This window comes from Poecilia formosa, unplaced genomic scaffold (assembly GCF_000485575.1).
Source record: "Poecilia formosa unplaced genomic scaffold, Poecilia_formosa-5.1.2 Scaffold256, whole genome shotgun sequence".
Taxonomy (NCBI): domain Eukaryota; kingdom Metazoa; phylum Chordata; class Actinopteri; order Cyprinodontiformes; family Poeciliidae; genus Poecilia; species Poecilia formosa.
This window is the reverse complement of record NW_006800195.1, coordinates 169,221-185,141: the sequence shown is the minus strand read 5'-3', so window position 1 is coordinate 185,141 and position 15,921 is coordinate 169,221. Positions and strand designations below refer to the sequence as shown.

Genomic DNA, 15,921 nt, shown 5'->3' with positions numbered 1-15,921 from the left:
TTATTATTATTTTTAGAAATTACTTTATCTCATCAGATTTTTATAATGCTCCTACCTTCATAGCTTTCAATTCAGATAGACAATCAGAAAGGAAGAGATATATTGTCACACTCACTTTAAACCGTGATCATTGGGGTCAAATCCATGTTTTTTGCAAACATCTTCCAATACCTGCGAAAGGGAAACAAAGCAGGATTGCAACAGATCAAAATAAGTCAGATATGAACAGAGTTACGCTGAATTAATTCGCCCGAAGGCTAAAAACTGATCTGTCACTGGCTAACAGGTGTTAGCCTAGCATGCTAGCTGGAGAACTGTTCGCTCTGGTGTTTTCAGGCATGAATAGAAATAAAAAGCTCCGCGTGCCTGAGAGCACCGCTTGCTCCTTGTACACGGGTTTACCTGTAACAAAGGTGTGTTTGGAGCCACTTTAATTGTTTGTCTTCTCCCGTTTGGAGTCAGAACCGTTACAGCTGAACCGCTGGCTGCCATTGTTTGCAGTGACGTCACGGTGTTTGTTTGAATCAACTTTATTGTCCTCGTTACAGACAGCACAAAAAAATTCAATTAAAGGACCAAATCACATTTCAAGCCGGGAAAAACTTGCTTCACAGTAAACATTGTATTCTCAAAACATTTGTTTTTCTTTCTCTTTTTTGTTTCGCTTCCGATAGCGCAAATAAATATGGAAAGATATTAACCTGAGTGATTCATGACAGGAAGACAACAAGAACGTGCTAACAGTTTATTCTGAAGGCAAATAAATTTACAAATGTTGAAATACTGCAAATCGTTAAATTTATAGAGGCAGCAGAAGAGCACTTTGGGAGCATAGACAGAATAAAAAGGTTCAACAGTTCCATTGTTGTGGAAAATAGCAGAAATTGAGATTGCTTATTAGTGTGCTAATTTGATGATGAAGACAAGCGGTAATAGAGGACTACAGCTTACAGTGCTATGGTTGAAGTACGTATATAAGTACCCTGTCACATTTTGTTGCACTACATCCTCAAACTTCAACTAATTTGTTAATTTTTAGGTGATAGTTGGGCAAGAAAGTGGTAGGAAAAGAACACATGGTTTTCAATTTTGTTTTACAAAAACCTGAACATTTTTACATGCATTTGAATTCAGCACCCTTTACTCTGAAACGGTAAATAAAGTCCAAGGCAATAAATTTGTTTTATAAGTCACCAATTGAGATGTGCATGAATAAAATTCTGCCTTCCGATCTCTGAATACAATTTGCATGCCTGTATTATCTCACAAGAGCTGAACACAAAGGCACACCAAACTTTATAGGTCTTTATTTCTCTTATTTTGAAGCTTTAATCTTTCCTTTTCACTTCACTACTTGCGTTGGTCTCTCACATAAGAATCCAATAAAGTGTATTAAAGTTTGGGGTTATGGAGCGAAAAACTGTGAAAGGTTTCAAGAAGGTCGTATACTTTTGCAAGACACCCAGTTCTTTTTACCACATTAAAGTTGTTTAACAAAACATATTTATAAGAAACAATTGAATTTTCCAAGCCCCCCAAACCGACTCAGATCTTCTGTATAAATGGTCTAACATGTTTCGCATTGACATTAAGACAAATGGGGATTTAACAAATGTTTAATTTACTTCTGCAAGCTGTAACCCTTCTCTTGCAGATTTATAATGTCAAAATACACTTTAAGATGTCAACAACAGTTAGAGCCATGCCACTGATGAGAGGGTGCTGAAGTGTATCTTACTGTTTTAATAAAACCCGAAGCCACCCATCGGCAAGGCGTTAGAGCTTTGACAGCGTAAAGCTCCTTTTTCTCATTTTAGGACATTTAAAAGGAATATGAAAAAAAGAGATTTGAAATTATTTGCAGCGGCTTTTCAAGGAGAAGAAGACTGATCCTGTCAGAGGCCCGACCACAACACAGCAAATGTGTTTCTCAGATGACTTCATGTAAGCACTGGAGGACGTTTGACAGATGACCTGGGCTGATACCAGAGAATCACGGCTATTTTCTGTCAGCGAGGATCAAACCGGATCAAAGCTGGAGTCGGAGCGAAAAGACAACGGGACACGTGGCTCAGACAGACGGAGAGGTGTGAAGGCCAACAACTGACTGACTGACAGACTGACTGACAGACAACTCGGTCTACATTCAGACACAAAGCCAACAAGAAAGGAGAAGAAAGAGAAAGAGACCTCTGGTAGAAAACTGTCACCATCTGAGTAAACAACCAACCAACTTGCATCCTTTCTCACACAGCAGGACAGAATCTTTAAAATTCACTGGATGGAGAGTGTGTTGTGATTTTTCCATACCTGACCTGGGTGCTTAGAAACACATGATGTTTGTTCTGATAAACTCCGAAGGTGATAATGATCTGCACTGTTCTTTCAGCTAAACACATTTTTAATTGTGTGAGCAGTTTAGGATTTTCACTGTTCTTTTCCTTTTCCGAATCCTGGAAAAGCAGAGCCAGTCTAATATTCATATGAAGTGTCTTGCATTAATATTTGTCCCTTTTTTAAATGTTCAACATTTAAAAAAGCAGAGTGTGATTGTAAAGTCAAAGGAAAAGGACACACGATTTGAAAATATTTCCAAAATAAAAATATAATACAAAAGTGGTGTGCATTTGTGTTCAGTCCCCAGGAGTCAAGGCTTTATCCGTGACAACAGCTGCAGGTCTTTTAGAGTAAATCTCATTATTGCTCCCGTTAGTGGCTGAGATGTACTGGGCAGATTTCATTTAAATCCTAATTCAAAAATACCTTATTAACCACACAGGAAAACACTTCTAAGGAGGGCACAAGGAGTTGCAAATATTACCGATTTTTATATGAACAGTACGGCTCAGAACTCAGGACGCATTTCTGTTGCTTAGTTGGCCCTGACTGACTTTTCTCATGCACGCTACATATTTATTTAATAGGGATCGGTGGCATAGGATAAACAGTGAAAGAAAAAAAATGGCAACGAGCAAAGACTGGCAAGCTTTATGAATTACTGGCTTCAAATTAAAGGTTCAGAGGCGAGACTTTATTGGCCTTCATTTATTAATCTCTAGACCAGGGGTGTCAAACTGCAGTCCTCCAGGGCCGCTGTCCTGCAGTTTTTAGATGTGCCACAGGTACAAAACGCTGGAATGAAATGGCTTGATTGCCTCCTTATTGTGTAGATCAGTTCTCCAGAGCCTTGCTAACGACCTAATTATTCTATTCAGGTGCTGCAGCAGAGACACATCTAAAGGTTGCAGGGCAGAGGCACCTCCAGGACTGGAGTTTGACACCTGTGCTCTAGATCAACATATAAATGCTTAGCATGATCAAAATCAAAGATACATGGAACGATTTGAGATTTATTACATCTTGACATACAGAATATTTTTTGACACATTTTTTGGCATCAGGACTACATTAGATTGAGGAAAGCATACACATTGATTCCGGCTCACTTTTCCCGAAAAGAACCAAAACATTTTATTTTTAGTTCATGTGATAAGACAGTCATGCAGGAATGATTGACGAGGGATCTGCGTATCTCGTCCCCCCCACCACCACCCCCGCTGACTTGATCTAAACGCGTCCGGTGACCTCTTGACCTCCCAGCAGCTCGAGATCGTACCCACAATAAACAACGTGAAAAGTGAGGTTTCCGTTTTCGGCTCATAAAGAGACTAAAAATACGTGCACAGAGCTGCAGCGCCGCGGACCCCTCACACACCGGATTCAATCAGCACTTCAAAGGCTGCGTGAGCATGTGACGACACAACATCAAAGGGACGGAGGGCGAGACTCAAACCCAGCGTGTGGGCGTGCCGCGGCGAGCGAGCGCTCAGGGTGTGGGGACCGACGCCCCGCGAGGAGCTGCAGCCAACCACAACATAGACCGACTGGCCCGCGGGAGACAGAGAGAGAGAAAAGAGAATGAGAGAGAAAGAGAGAGAGAGAGGGGCGGGTAGGAGGGAAGGACCTCAGATAAATACCCAACTTCATCTGGAGGTCAGGAGGACTTGGATCCCGAGGGAGATAACGCTGCGCCGGTAACAGATTTTAAAAGGTTCCCTGCGGAGATGGATTGATTTAGTGATCCGAACTAATTCTGTGCATAAAATTTGGGCGGGGGAGGCGAATGTGGAAGCAACGATGGAGATCCATAATCTGCGCTCATTCAGTCCACCCATGAGCGAGCGGTCGTCTCCGGGAGGGCTCCGTGCGCTTTAACAGGACTTCGCATCTCTCCGCGTAGAATGCCGTGTTTGATTAGGACCCGGCTGACATACACGCCCCTGTAACAGCTAGAACCATGAGGAGCCGTGGTGGGTGTCGAAGCTCGGCTGGCCTGTCGGCGGTGCGCTCCTGCCTGCTGCTGCTCTTCATCCACATGAGCGCGCCGGTGGAGGCGCGGCGAGTGCGCGGCGGCCGCGCTCAGACCCGGCGGGTCCAGCAGCAGCAGACTCCGGAGCAGCAGCGGGTGGAAGGACCGGAGAGCTTCCCACTGGACTTCACAGCCGTGGAGAGCAACATGGACAACTTTATGGTGCAGGTTAAGAACCTGGCGCAGTCGCTGTACCCCTGCTCCGCGCAAAAGCTGGATCAAGACATGAAGCTGCACCTCTTGAGTAATTTGTCGGTGACCTGCAACGACGGCTCATCAGCGGGGTGAGTCAGGAGCTTATGCTTTAAGAGCCAAGCGCCCGGTCTGCGGTGGTCGGGCTCCCCTGGCTGCCCCCCCCATTTCGCTGTCACTCCGGATGTGACCAAAATGGATCAAAGGAACAGATTAGAGAGACAGCGCGCGCGCGCGCAGAGCAAAGAGACCATGACTGGCGAAGCAGAGACCTTCATCCCCCACCATGCCAAGTTTTAAATTCTTCTCATTCATCCGGACCACAACCAACCTAGGGCTAGATTTAAAAAAAATAAAAAATAAAAAATATATATACACAATTTGTGACATTACAACAATAGAGTGCGGTGTATTTTATTATGATTTTATGTGACGGACCAACACAATGTAACTTCTTTTTCGTTTAGATTCTTCATTTTGAAGCTGAAAGGAAAAGATTCACGACACAAAACGGGGGGGAAAAAAGTCTTAAAAACTGTCCGCGTTTGTGTATAACCACCTGAGTCAAAACTTCGCTGGTGTTTTGGGGAGAGTCTCTATCAGATTTACACATCGACACTTAAGTTGTTCACCAATTCTTCTCTGCAAAACTGCTCAGAATCAATCAGATTGAACACAACAGCTACTTCTGTTTTGTCACAAATCCCTAACTGGATTTGGATCTGGACTTTGACTGGGCCATTTTCACAAATGATCTAAACGGTTCCACTGTTTAGTCCTTGTCGTCCTGAAAGGTGACCCTCATCCTCAGGTTTCAGGTCTTTCCCCATGTTCCATTCTGGCCCAAGCAGCTTCCCAGCTCCTGTTGAAGAGAAGCATGCCCACAGCATGATGCTGCCACCGCTGTCTTGGTTGTCTTCGCCAAGCAGTTTCTGAAGCCCTCACAGAACATCTAGATTTATGTCGAGATTAAATCAGACACAGACGGACTCGATTAGGTGACTTCATTGAGTCACAAAGCTGTGTATTTGTTTTCAGGAGGCTGAAAACAAATACACACCAAACTTTTACAGTGTTATCCATTTGTAAATAATTTCCCAAATACACAGCTTTGGGCATTGACTTATCACAACAATCCCCCAAAAAATATATATTAATGCCTCGGTTTGCTAGTAATAATAGCCCATAAATATGTGACCAATTGTATTCCATACTGTAAAAATAACCATGATGAAAATGTCCTCACTTTTGTGGATCATTTTTGTTTTTCTCATTATCATTTGTGGTGTTACAGAGTCTCTTAAATGGAGTACATGTTGTAGTGATGATGATACAACTTTAGCTCCAGAGTTCACAGAAATGTTTCTCAAATGTTACTACTATCGTTTAAAAGAAAAAAAAAAACATTAACCCTGCAGGTCTTGTTAACGTGTGGACAGCTCCAGAGTATCGGTGTGTGTCCTCACAGGGCGCATGGAGACACACATGCACACACGCGAACACACACACACACACACACACACACACACACACTGTCTCAATACGCTGTGGAGGAGAGTAAATTAAAGGGAAACTGCTGTGGATGCAGGTGGCTGCATCTTTGTGCACAGTCACTTCCTACCTGATCTGATGTTCTTGTTCAGGTTCTACATCAAGGAGTCCAAAGGCAGCAGGAGGTGGCTTCTCTTCCTGGAAGGTGAGGATGAGCCGAAGGATGAGAGTCGCCCTGATGTCGGCCTGTGAAGCCTGTTGATGAGCTCAGTGTGTGTGTGTGTGTGTGTGTGGTGTGTGTGTTTGGTGCAGGTGGGTGGTACTGCTTCAACAAACAGACCTGCAGCAGCCGATATGAGACCATGAGGAATCTGATGAGCTCCACCAAGTGGCCACAGAGCAGAAGAGGTACGAGTCCGTCGCTGCATCAGTGCATGACCCCAGTTGCGTCGTGTTTTATGCGCTCACGCAGCTTTTCCAGGCACAGGAGGGAGGGATGGGGAGGGGTCTCCTGAATGGTCTGGATTCATGGAAGTGTTTGCGTTTCGCGTTTGAGTTGATCCCTGAAAGCCAAACTTTCACTGAATTCCTTCTTAATTCCCACCAGGGATTCTGTGGAAATCTTCAGCGCCTGCATGTATTCAGTGGCCAAAGCGGGGAAAAAAGTTATTGGCTTATACGTACTTCAATCAAAAACATTTTCATTATAATCCACAAAGACGCAAATGAGTATCCAGACTTGTGCCGACCGTGATCCTCCCGTTCATCCGTTTTCTGTCTTCACAGGAACAGGAATCCTGTCTCCAGAGCCAGAGGAAAACCCTCACTGGTGGAACGCCAACATGGTGTAAGAGTTTCTTTGTGTTTCCTCTTTCTGCCCATTTCCAATCGGAAGAGAAAACTATTTATACCTTAATTACTAAAGAGTGAAATTTACTGGAGATGGAAAAAAAAAAAAAGCAGCTGGCCAGAGATCAACACCAGACGTTTGGCAGGTCCCCCTGCCAGCATGCCTAGGTGGGCCCCATGTGGGGAAAAGGAGGGCAGGCCATATGGGTCCCATATGGATTTGTCCGCGGGTTCCATGATGGCCCTACATGGGTAGGGCCAGAGCCCACATGGGCCCTATATGGTGGTGGCCCACATGGGTTTGTCCATTTAGGGCCCATGTAGGGCCAGAGCCCACATGGGCCCTATATGGTGGTGGCCCACATTGGTTTGTCCATTTAGGGCCCATGTAGCAGCCATGTGGGCTGTGGCCCTACATGGGCAAACCCATGTGGGACCCATATATCAGCCCTTCTTTCCCCCACATGGGTCCCACCTAGGCATGCTGGCTGATTTTTTTAACCCCAACCAATTTCAGTCACTAAACATTTCACACCAACTACCTTCATGTACTGTAACGCACCTTGTTTGAGTTTAACATAATCCAAATGCAGACGTACGCTTTCATGCGAGAGAATAATCTTGTAATCCTTTCATCTTCTGCTGGATGTAAAACTGCTTCTTCAGTCCAAGAATGTAATGCAATGCAAGTTTTTTTTTTTTTTTATATTTTAAACGTTATAATCCTTAATAGTCGTCAGAATTGGAATCAGACCTCAGTAAAAACCCAAAATTGCAACTGTCCAAGAAAAGACTGATTATTTCATCCAAAAAATATATTTTATTTTTTTGTTTCTTTTTTTGCACGTGTTTTGTTCCTACAGCTTTGGCAAACAATACGGTGGGTCGTGTTGCATTTACTTTGGTAGAGCAGATTGTTAAGGTAGCAAACAAAGAACACAGCTGCAGCTGTTATAAAGAAACAACAGCGACAAAGGGAAGAGTTTACTTTCAGCAATTTGTCCACCGCCAGCATCTATTAAAACTTGGCCCGTGGGACACACTTATAAACACATCCTCCAGTTTACTGTCCGACAGTCAGACTGCATTACAGCTGCACGTTTGTCAGCATCAGCAAACTGATGACCTTTAAATCCAGATGTTTTGCCCTAACAGAGTTTTATTTGCCGTTTCCTGCAGTTTTATTCCTTATTGCTCCAGCGACGTGTGGAGTGGAGCCACGCCAAAGACCGAGCACAGTAAGACCCTGTAAATTAGATCAATCACAGTTTTCTGAGGTGTACTTTCGCCCCTCCGGCCCCCATTTGTGGGTTTGTTTTTTGGAAGCCACAACAAGAAAGAAAGAAAAAAAGGTAGATCTGATTGTTTTTATCCGTTTCAGAGAGCGGGGTGTTTGTAGATCTGTGAGACGGGATTCTGCTGAGGCACAAATCTGGGAAAGGATACTTCTGTTACTTTGTGGAAATTGGAAACATGAACACTCCAGTATTTTGGCCTTTACTGCCCAGATTGGAGCTATTTTCTCATTAAAGGGGATATGAAAGTCCTTTAAAAGGCTGCCAAAAAAGCACCAGAGTGACTTTTTAGACCATAAGATACAAAAATCATCTGATCTGGCGAAAGAAGCTTGAACTTTTTGGGCACGACTCCTGTGGAAAGTCCTCGAGAAGGAAGCCGACCACCCACTGACTAATGCCATCCATCCCTGCAGCCGCGTTGCACAGCAGAGACGTTTTGTATTTTTACACGAGCTCGCGAATCGTTTTCGGGGTCAAGACGATGACGGACGCAGATAAATAACAAGCCGAAGTGAAAATCTGTTGCAGAGTCATCGGAAGCAAAAAAAAAAACAAAAAAAACTGGCGTCATATCTTAACGTTTTAATAAGATTTCAACTTGAAGCAGAAAGTCCAGAACGAAATCAAAGAAGCGTCTACAAACAAACAGGAAGGACTGGACCCAGTAGAGGATTTGAAAGGGATCTACATCCTAGCAATCCAACATGGTTTGATTTAATCATTAAAAAGAACGAGGGGGAGGGAAATCTTTTACAGGAAAGGCGTGCAAAGCTTTCTGGATGAATCTCTGTGAAGAAAACGGGACGCCAAAGGTGCATTTTATCAGTATTAAATTATCAGTTTAGATCAGAAGTTCACATGAACTCATCACAGTCATGATCGTTTCAGAGTTTTTCAAAGATTTAGTTTACAAATGAACAACGACTTGGTGAACTAGTTTGAATTACTTGTCGACTTTCTGTACTCCACACACGCCTCCATCGGCAAGTCATCAGCCATCAATCTTCTGACATAACTCAAAGTTTGGAGCGCCTGTCTGAACCTTTCAGTCTCACCAGGTTAAGCATTTCCAGGAAGAAGAAAACTGAGCCGAAGCTTTAAGCTGAGCTGAAGGCTGCAGCTAAACCCACAGAAAACCCTCATCATTTCTTGAAAAATTCTTTACAATCATGCGAGACGGCGACTCTGCTGTTTGGCCGTAGCGATAACGGTTACAGCTGGAAGAGGCTCTCCACCTAAGCATGGTGGTGGTGGTGTCATGCTGAGGTTTCGTCTCTCCTTCGGTGGCATTGGTGGATTTCATGAGAACTTCTTTCAAATACTTTTACAGCTATTTGGTTTGTGCTTGGACACAGTTGTGTGTCGTAACAGAACATTGACCCCAACCTCACATCAAACCTGCTTTTGAAATGAATAATTTAGTCTAAGGTCAAACTTCAACCTCCATCTGGTTTAAAGATTTCAAAACGACGCCTTAAAGCAGGAGTACATGGATAAAACCAACACAAACTCCACCAAGAAAAACAAACATCCAGCTGTCGCTGATGACTGTGGAAAGGCTGTAGTTACTATGTAACTAAATATTAGTGAGGGTGTGTGTATAGGTAATATTCTGAGTTGTAAATCATATTATAATGTTATTCCCTCATCAAAAACATACGCACAGCGCCTCTCCCCCATCCAGCTCCTCCAGACTAGCGGCAGCAGCAATTAGCAAACAACTGGTGGAAATGTGCAACTGCTGAGCTCGTCATATGAACTGCAGCTCAGCTCAACACCTTTTAAAAATGGCTGTTAAAGGCTCAATAGAGAAGCACTGATGTGACGAAATCGTGGTGTCGGAAAGAGAAGTAGCTTCTTAAAGAGACGGGGGCCCAATTTCAAGATGTCACATTGCAAATCAAAATTTCTTTTAAGACTTGCTTGTTATGTGAAGGTAACATATTTACTTGATTGTGCTATAAAGTGATACAATGTCCCTGGAAAACACATAAACCTACAGTAGTCTGGCCTTTGTCTGACGGTCAGTAAATGAATAATCACGTTGTATCCATCTGTTCTCAGGTGATTATGCCTTCATGGGCTCTCTGATTATCAAGGAGGTGGTGAAGGAGCTGCTGACTAAAGGTCTGGACAAAGCCAAGGTTCTGCTCCTGGCAGGCAGCAGGTCAGTCCACCAGAGGCCCGTTTTATTTTTCCCTCCATGCTGCAGTTTCTCCCTCTGAGCACTCTCTCTGGGTGTCCCCAGTGCGGGCGGTACCGGCGTCCTGCTGAACGTGGACCGCGTCGCCGAGCAGCTGCAGGCGGCGAGCCACAGGGGGGTGCAGGTCAGGGGCCTGGTCGACTCCGGGTGGTTCCTGGACAACAAACAGTACAAGGCCACCGACTGCCTGGACACCGTCAGCTGCGCCCCCACTGAGGCCATAAAGAGAGGCGTCAGGTCAGCGATGGAGTTGTAGCAGAGAGGAGATGGCGACGCCTCAAAGCGGTGGTAACTTCGTTTGTGTTTTTTTTGGGGTTTTTTGCAGGTACTGGGGTGGACTGGTACCAGAGAGCTGCAGGCAGGCTCACGTAGAGGAGGAGTGGAGCTGCTTCTTTGGATATAAAGTCTACCCGACGCTGAAAAGTGAGTCGCAACACAAACCCCCGAACCTCTCCGTAAAACACAGAGCGGCAGTCTGACCCCCGGTCCGTACCGCGCAGGCCCGGTGTTCGTGGTCCAGTGGCTGTTTGACGAGGCTCAGCTGACCGTGGATAACATCCACCTGACCGGGCAGCCCCTTCACGAGGCCCAGTGGAGGTACATCCAGAACCTGGGTCAGGAGCTGAGGAGCACGCTGCGAGACGTACCGTAAGAGCTGCACACGCTCCGCGCAGGCAGAAACTGGCCGAATGCGGAGAAGGTTTCTAACGGGCTGCTGTGTTTCTGATTGGCAGAGCCACGTTTGCTCCAGCCTGTCTGTCTCACGAACTCATCACCAGGACGTAAGTAAGAACGTCGTCATTTTCATCGTTCCGCCCTTTTTGAGCGACGCCACTATTATTTTAGTAATCAGTTATGACAATTAATCGATTAATCGGATAAAAGAAATTGCTACAGATTTTTCTTTTAATCGCCTAAGCCTATTTTATGCAATATTAGGAATACATTAAAAGACCCAAATAAACAATAAAAAAATTTAATTATGAAAGTAAACATTTTATTGCCTAAAATGCAATAACATAGCATTCTTTTAGTGAGTTTGTACTAAAACTAACACTAGAGGGTTAAACATATTTAAAGACAAAGTTATCTTTATCTTAAATATAATATGTGCAGATACTTTAAACAGTTTTGGCTTAATTACAGCTTTTAATATGTTGTTCTTATCAAATTAACCGTTTTTGAGTGTATACTCTGACGATGAATCGATTATTAAATTAGTTGATGATTATTTCAATCGATTAATCGTTTCAGCCCTAAATGCAACTGCTAGCACTGACAGCAGCTAGGCCTTTAGCATGATGCTGCCACCACCATGCTTGACAGTCGGTGTTCTTTGGCATGAAAAGTTCGCCTGCTTTCCTCCACACATTTTTCTCGCCACTGCAGACAACCTACAGCTCGACCCGACTAGGCTGGGAGAGGGGGTGCAGTTGGGGGGTAGTTCTCCTAAACGTTGAAAACCCCTGGTTTAAGTCTTTTCTTTTGTCTCGTGCAGGCACTGGATGGACATTCAGGTGAAAGGCACGTCCCTGCCCAGAGCGCTCCACTGCTGGGACCGGAGCCTCCAGAGCACCAACAGCAGCCACGGCCTGAAGAAGCACCGGACCCCCCCGTCGAGGGGATGCCCCCTTCATCTGGTGGACAGCTGCCCCTGGCCGCACTGCAACCCGTCCTGCCCGACCATCAGAGACCAGCTGACGGGACAGGAGATGACCGTGGTCCAGTTCCTGAAGCACATGGGCTTCGACGTGCAGAAGATGGCCCAGCAGCAGGGAATGGACGCCAAGAGGCTACTGGGCATGCTCAGTAATGGAAGCTGAGCTGCCTGGTCGTAGCTAAACGAGCGCAGTTGTAGTTGCTGGAGGCCAGTCTTTATGAGCACATGGATGAAATAAGAGCCTCTTCTTACGTTGATGTCTTGGTGACAAACTGAACAATGTGAACATTCACAAGTGCCTTGTTTATTTTGAAGACGTGTAAGTCGCGTACAACCAAACCAGAAAGTTTGAGCTGTTGGGAAGCTTCACATGGGATCAGCGTAGATACACTCCAACTCAGAGGAGGCGGCTACAGCGAGCGTAACGCAGGAGCGTCTCAATGTAAAAGTTAATTTATTTCAGTAATCCAAAGAATGAAACTCATTCCACACATTCGTTAGTCAGTGATGGATTGCAAGTGTTTCCTTCTTTCCCGTTTCCTTTTGCATGAACTACTGCATCAATGCGGCGCAGCATGTAGGAGGTTCTAACGGAGGGTCAGGTTGCTTTAACAACCCATTCATCTCCGTCTCGACATTACATAGATTCTCTAGGAGGTTAAAGGTCAGGGGAGTTTGCTGGCCAATCAAGAACAGGAACAGCATGGTCACTGGTCCAGCTTTTGGTGCCGCTGGCAGTTTGGACAGGCGCCAAGTTCTGCTGGAAAATGAAATCAGCATCTCCATAAAGACCGAGCAGAAGGAAGCATGAAATGCCCCAAGACTTCCTGGCAGAGGCTGCGTTGACTCTTGACTTCAGCAGGTTTCTGCAGGTTTCACCAACCCAAAATTAAGACTTTTTAAGACCACCTTGACTTAGATTTAAGACCTATGTCAGGACAGAAATAGAATAAATTGTATGCGTTTGCAACAGAAGTGAGCCACTGGGTAAGATGAACTTCATCCAGCCAACTGGTGATAAATTTGCACTGAGCCACATTGGACGTTAAAAAGTTAGCTAGCTTTAGCAGCTAGTTACCGCTAGCTGCAACCGCCTCGAGTCACAGAACGCGGTGACCATGTCTGCATGCAATTCAGCTTTGGGTAACGGTAAATTACTGAGAAAACAGAAAACTACACAGAACAAATATTCCTTTCACAACATACAACTAACATTTGAGACCAACTTAGTTTTTTTTTCCAATTAATTCGAAAACTTTTAAGGCTTTATTTATAGAAACATGAATTTAAGACATTTTGAGAATGAACAGACCCTCTGCTTCACAATCCTAACAAGCTGCACTTCTCTCTGTCGTTCTCTTCTTACTTCCACAGCTTTTCCTTCCGATAAACTTTCCAATAATATGTTTGTGCCAGCTTCTTTAGCACTGACCTCTTTGGTTTCCTTGTAGAGCATGAATGTCTGCTGCAAAACTGGCCATAACATAAAATATATTTCTGTATTGAAAATATGTTTTATTGATCTCATGTTCCATTCAGATTTTCTGAGAAATTGATCTTGGGTTTTCACATCTGTGAGCCACAATCGGGAAAACTAACAGAAACGAATGCTGGAAATGCACCACTCTCTACAGAAGATGAGTTTCACTCTTTGAAAAGAAATACTGCAGTAAAAGAAACATTTTATTAATTGGGAGACACCAGTATATGCAATAACCTGAACTTCACGCCCTCATGTAGAGGTAAAACGACAATGACAGCAGCCTGAGGGGTTCCAACGGGAAACCACCGGACTGGAAACCATTCCCAGTTTGACGTGGACGTTCCCAGTATGCTGTGGTCAAGGGGAACGAGGCGGGCCAGAAATGACGCCGATTCCTCTGCTCACTAAATGTGCTGCTTTTTCTCCATGTAAAACAAAAATAATTTTATGGGAATTATTTACTAATAAAAACAAAATGTAACTCTGTTCTTGTGCCTACAGTTCACTGTACTATTTATTTTTTTTATTGCTCAAAATCTGGGACATTTCTGTATTAAGTCTACTTTTTATTTGCATGTTTGTAATGAATACTTGTGGGTCCATTACTGTTTTGTTTTTTAAAAGAAAGGTATTTTCATAAACTGTATTCTGCTCACCTTTTTAAGCAAAAATAAATACAGATACACAGCGATGTAATAAAACGTAATTTACTTACAAAAGCAGAGTGAAAATTTCACCGTAAAAAGAAAATAAAAATTATTTACACCAACACACCCAGAAAACCCAAAGTTTACCAATGAAAACTAATGAAATATTTGGATGAGGAACAGAAAATAGTTCACAGTTGGTAGAAAAAGTGCTTCTTAAAAAGGAGATGAAATCTAAATATTTCTGCTTTATTAAATACAAAATTATCTGGATGTTGAACAGTTAGTTAAAAAGAAGTCCTTAAGTATGACACACAAAGTCTGTCGTGTCTGCACCTTATTAGGAAGTAACGATGTGCAGATAAAGCATCAAAAACTTTTATCTATAAAATGTTTTCTTTGTTTTTCTTTTTTCACCAGTGGTTTCGTGCTGCTAGTTTTCTCCATATAAAAAGCCGAATCGATCTTCCGCCGCTGCGTGAAGTTCATCACGTCTTTGCGTTTTGTCCCAGTTACAACCCCAGTGGCTGAAGATTCATTCCTCAGACAATTGAGGAAGTTCATCTTCCAGAAGCTCAGCGGAGCTCAACATCCAGAGTCCTGCAGCTGCGAAAAACAGGGAAAGTGAGCAGAATCAGAGGAGCAGCAGGAAGCTCATTTCTGCATTCAGCAGGAGGCGCGATAACAATTGTAGGGGTAATTTATGTTGCTGTGCACAAACTGGTCAGGAGCTGATAAACCCAGCTGCATTACTCTACTACTCACAGCTGAACTTGCAGCAAGGCTGAACGGACCGTGGTGAAAACATAAGGAAAAATTTCTCTCAGATCTTAAAGTGACAGCATCACAACACAGGTTTAATGACACGGTATTTGTGAAGTATTTAGTTATTGTCATTCTATGCTATGTACTGCAATGCATGCTGGCCAAAAATAATTAACAGCCACATGTTTGCAGCGCTGTGTGAGCCATCAGATCAGAGCTGTCAGATTAAATCCACGTGTCCAGATTAATGTTGTTCAGAAGAAACGCGCTTTCCCTAAAGTCTGTAACAGAGCTGATTCAAATCAGACTCGCAAATAATCCCAGATTATTACACTTCCCATGTTTTTAGGAACCACCAACATTTATCCTGGGAAAACTCTGAGATCATTTTCAGCAGGCTTTTATTTTTCTCCCATCCTGTCAACTAATTAGGGACGATTCTAGGAAATTAAATCTTCAGGGATCCATAGTCGAAATGTGCCCAACAGCAGCAACAGGATCCACACAAGCCCGTCGTTCTGCAATCCACAGACTGACCTGGCTTGGGAGATTCCTCGCTGGGGTCCGTTTGCGCTCGTGGACAGACTGAAGCCGAGTAATTAGGAACTTTTTGTCTTCTCCCTCCTGCACAGAGTAATGAAAGAAAACGGGGAGCATGAGTGAGTCTGGACCGTTCACTGTCTTACTAGTTAACTGGACTGAGAACAGAGGTGTGTGTGTGTGTGTGCGTTTGTTTGTAATACCTTGTGGGGACGATTTTCCTGACATATGCTACGTTGTGGGGACCAATCGCTCCTCGTGGGGACCTGAGCCTGGTCCCCACAAGGGGAAACCCTGTTTTTGGGTCAGGGGTCAGAGTTAGGGCTAAGGTATGAATTGAGTTTTGGTTAGGGTTAGGTGGTTAGGGTTAGGTTTAGGGTAGGGTTAGGGTTAGGTATGTGATGGTTAGGGTTAGGAAAAGGGT

General features: G+C 44.0%; 3 protein-coding genes across 7 annotated transcripts in view; 1 reads left to right on the top strand and 2 right to left on the bottom strand.

Annotated features, from left to right (window-relative positions):
• Positions 1-2,528, bottom strand: part of aspscr1 (ASPSCR1 tether for SLC2A4, UBX domain containing) — a 25,578-nt gene extending 23,050 nt beyond the window's left edge. Inside the window, exons 1-3 of one of the 2 annotated variants that reach the window (XM_007570169.2) lie at positions 2,311-2,528; positions 403-538; positions 116-171 (exon numbers count right to left, since the gene is read on the bottom strand). In XM_007570169.2, coding sequence (XP_007570231.1) covers positions 116-171; positions 403-538; positions 2,311-2,483 — 365 coding nt within the window. In that variant the 5' untranslated portion in view covers positions 2,484-2,528. Of the gene's footprint in view, positions 1-115; positions 172-402; positions 539-2,310 lie in introns of those variants that run through there. The other variant, XM_016680802.1, reaches the window with a different exon arrangement.
• A 734-nt stretch (positions 2,529-3,262) lies between these two features.
• On the top strand, positions 3,263-14,486 carry notum1b (notum, palmitoleoyl-protein carboxylesterase b). Its single transcript, XM_007570166.2, has 11 exons — positions 3,263-4,653; positions 6,205-6,257; positions 6,365-6,460; positions 6,839-6,899; positions 8,081-8,139; positions 10,264-10,366; positions 10,448-10,639; positions 10,728-10,825; positions 10,903-11,050; positions 11,137-11,184; positions 11,901-14,486. The coding sequence occupies exons 1-11, from the start codon at positions 4,298-4,300 to the stop codon at positions 12,223-12,225; spliced, it is 1,539 nt and encodes a 512-aa protein (XP_007570228.1). The 5' UTR covers positions 3,263-4,297; the 3' UTR covers positions 12,226-14,486.
• The window catches only part of tmc6b (transmembrane channel-like 6b), a 20,485-nt gene continuing 18,802 nt past the window's right edge, over positions 14,239-15,921 (bottom strand). For 3 of the 4 annotated variants that reach the window (XM_007570162.2, XM_007570161.2, XM_007570160.2), the window contains exons 20-21: positions 15,495-15,581; positions 14,239-14,798 (exon numbers count right to left, since the gene is read on the bottom strand). In XM_007570162.2, coding sequence (XP_007570224.1) covers positions 14,778-14,798; positions 15,495-15,581 — 108 coding nt within the window. In that variant the 3' untranslated portion in view covers positions 14,239-14,777. The remainder of the gene's footprint in view (positions 14,799-15,494; positions 15,582-15,921) is intronic. The other variant, XM_007570164.2, reaches the window with a different exon arrangement.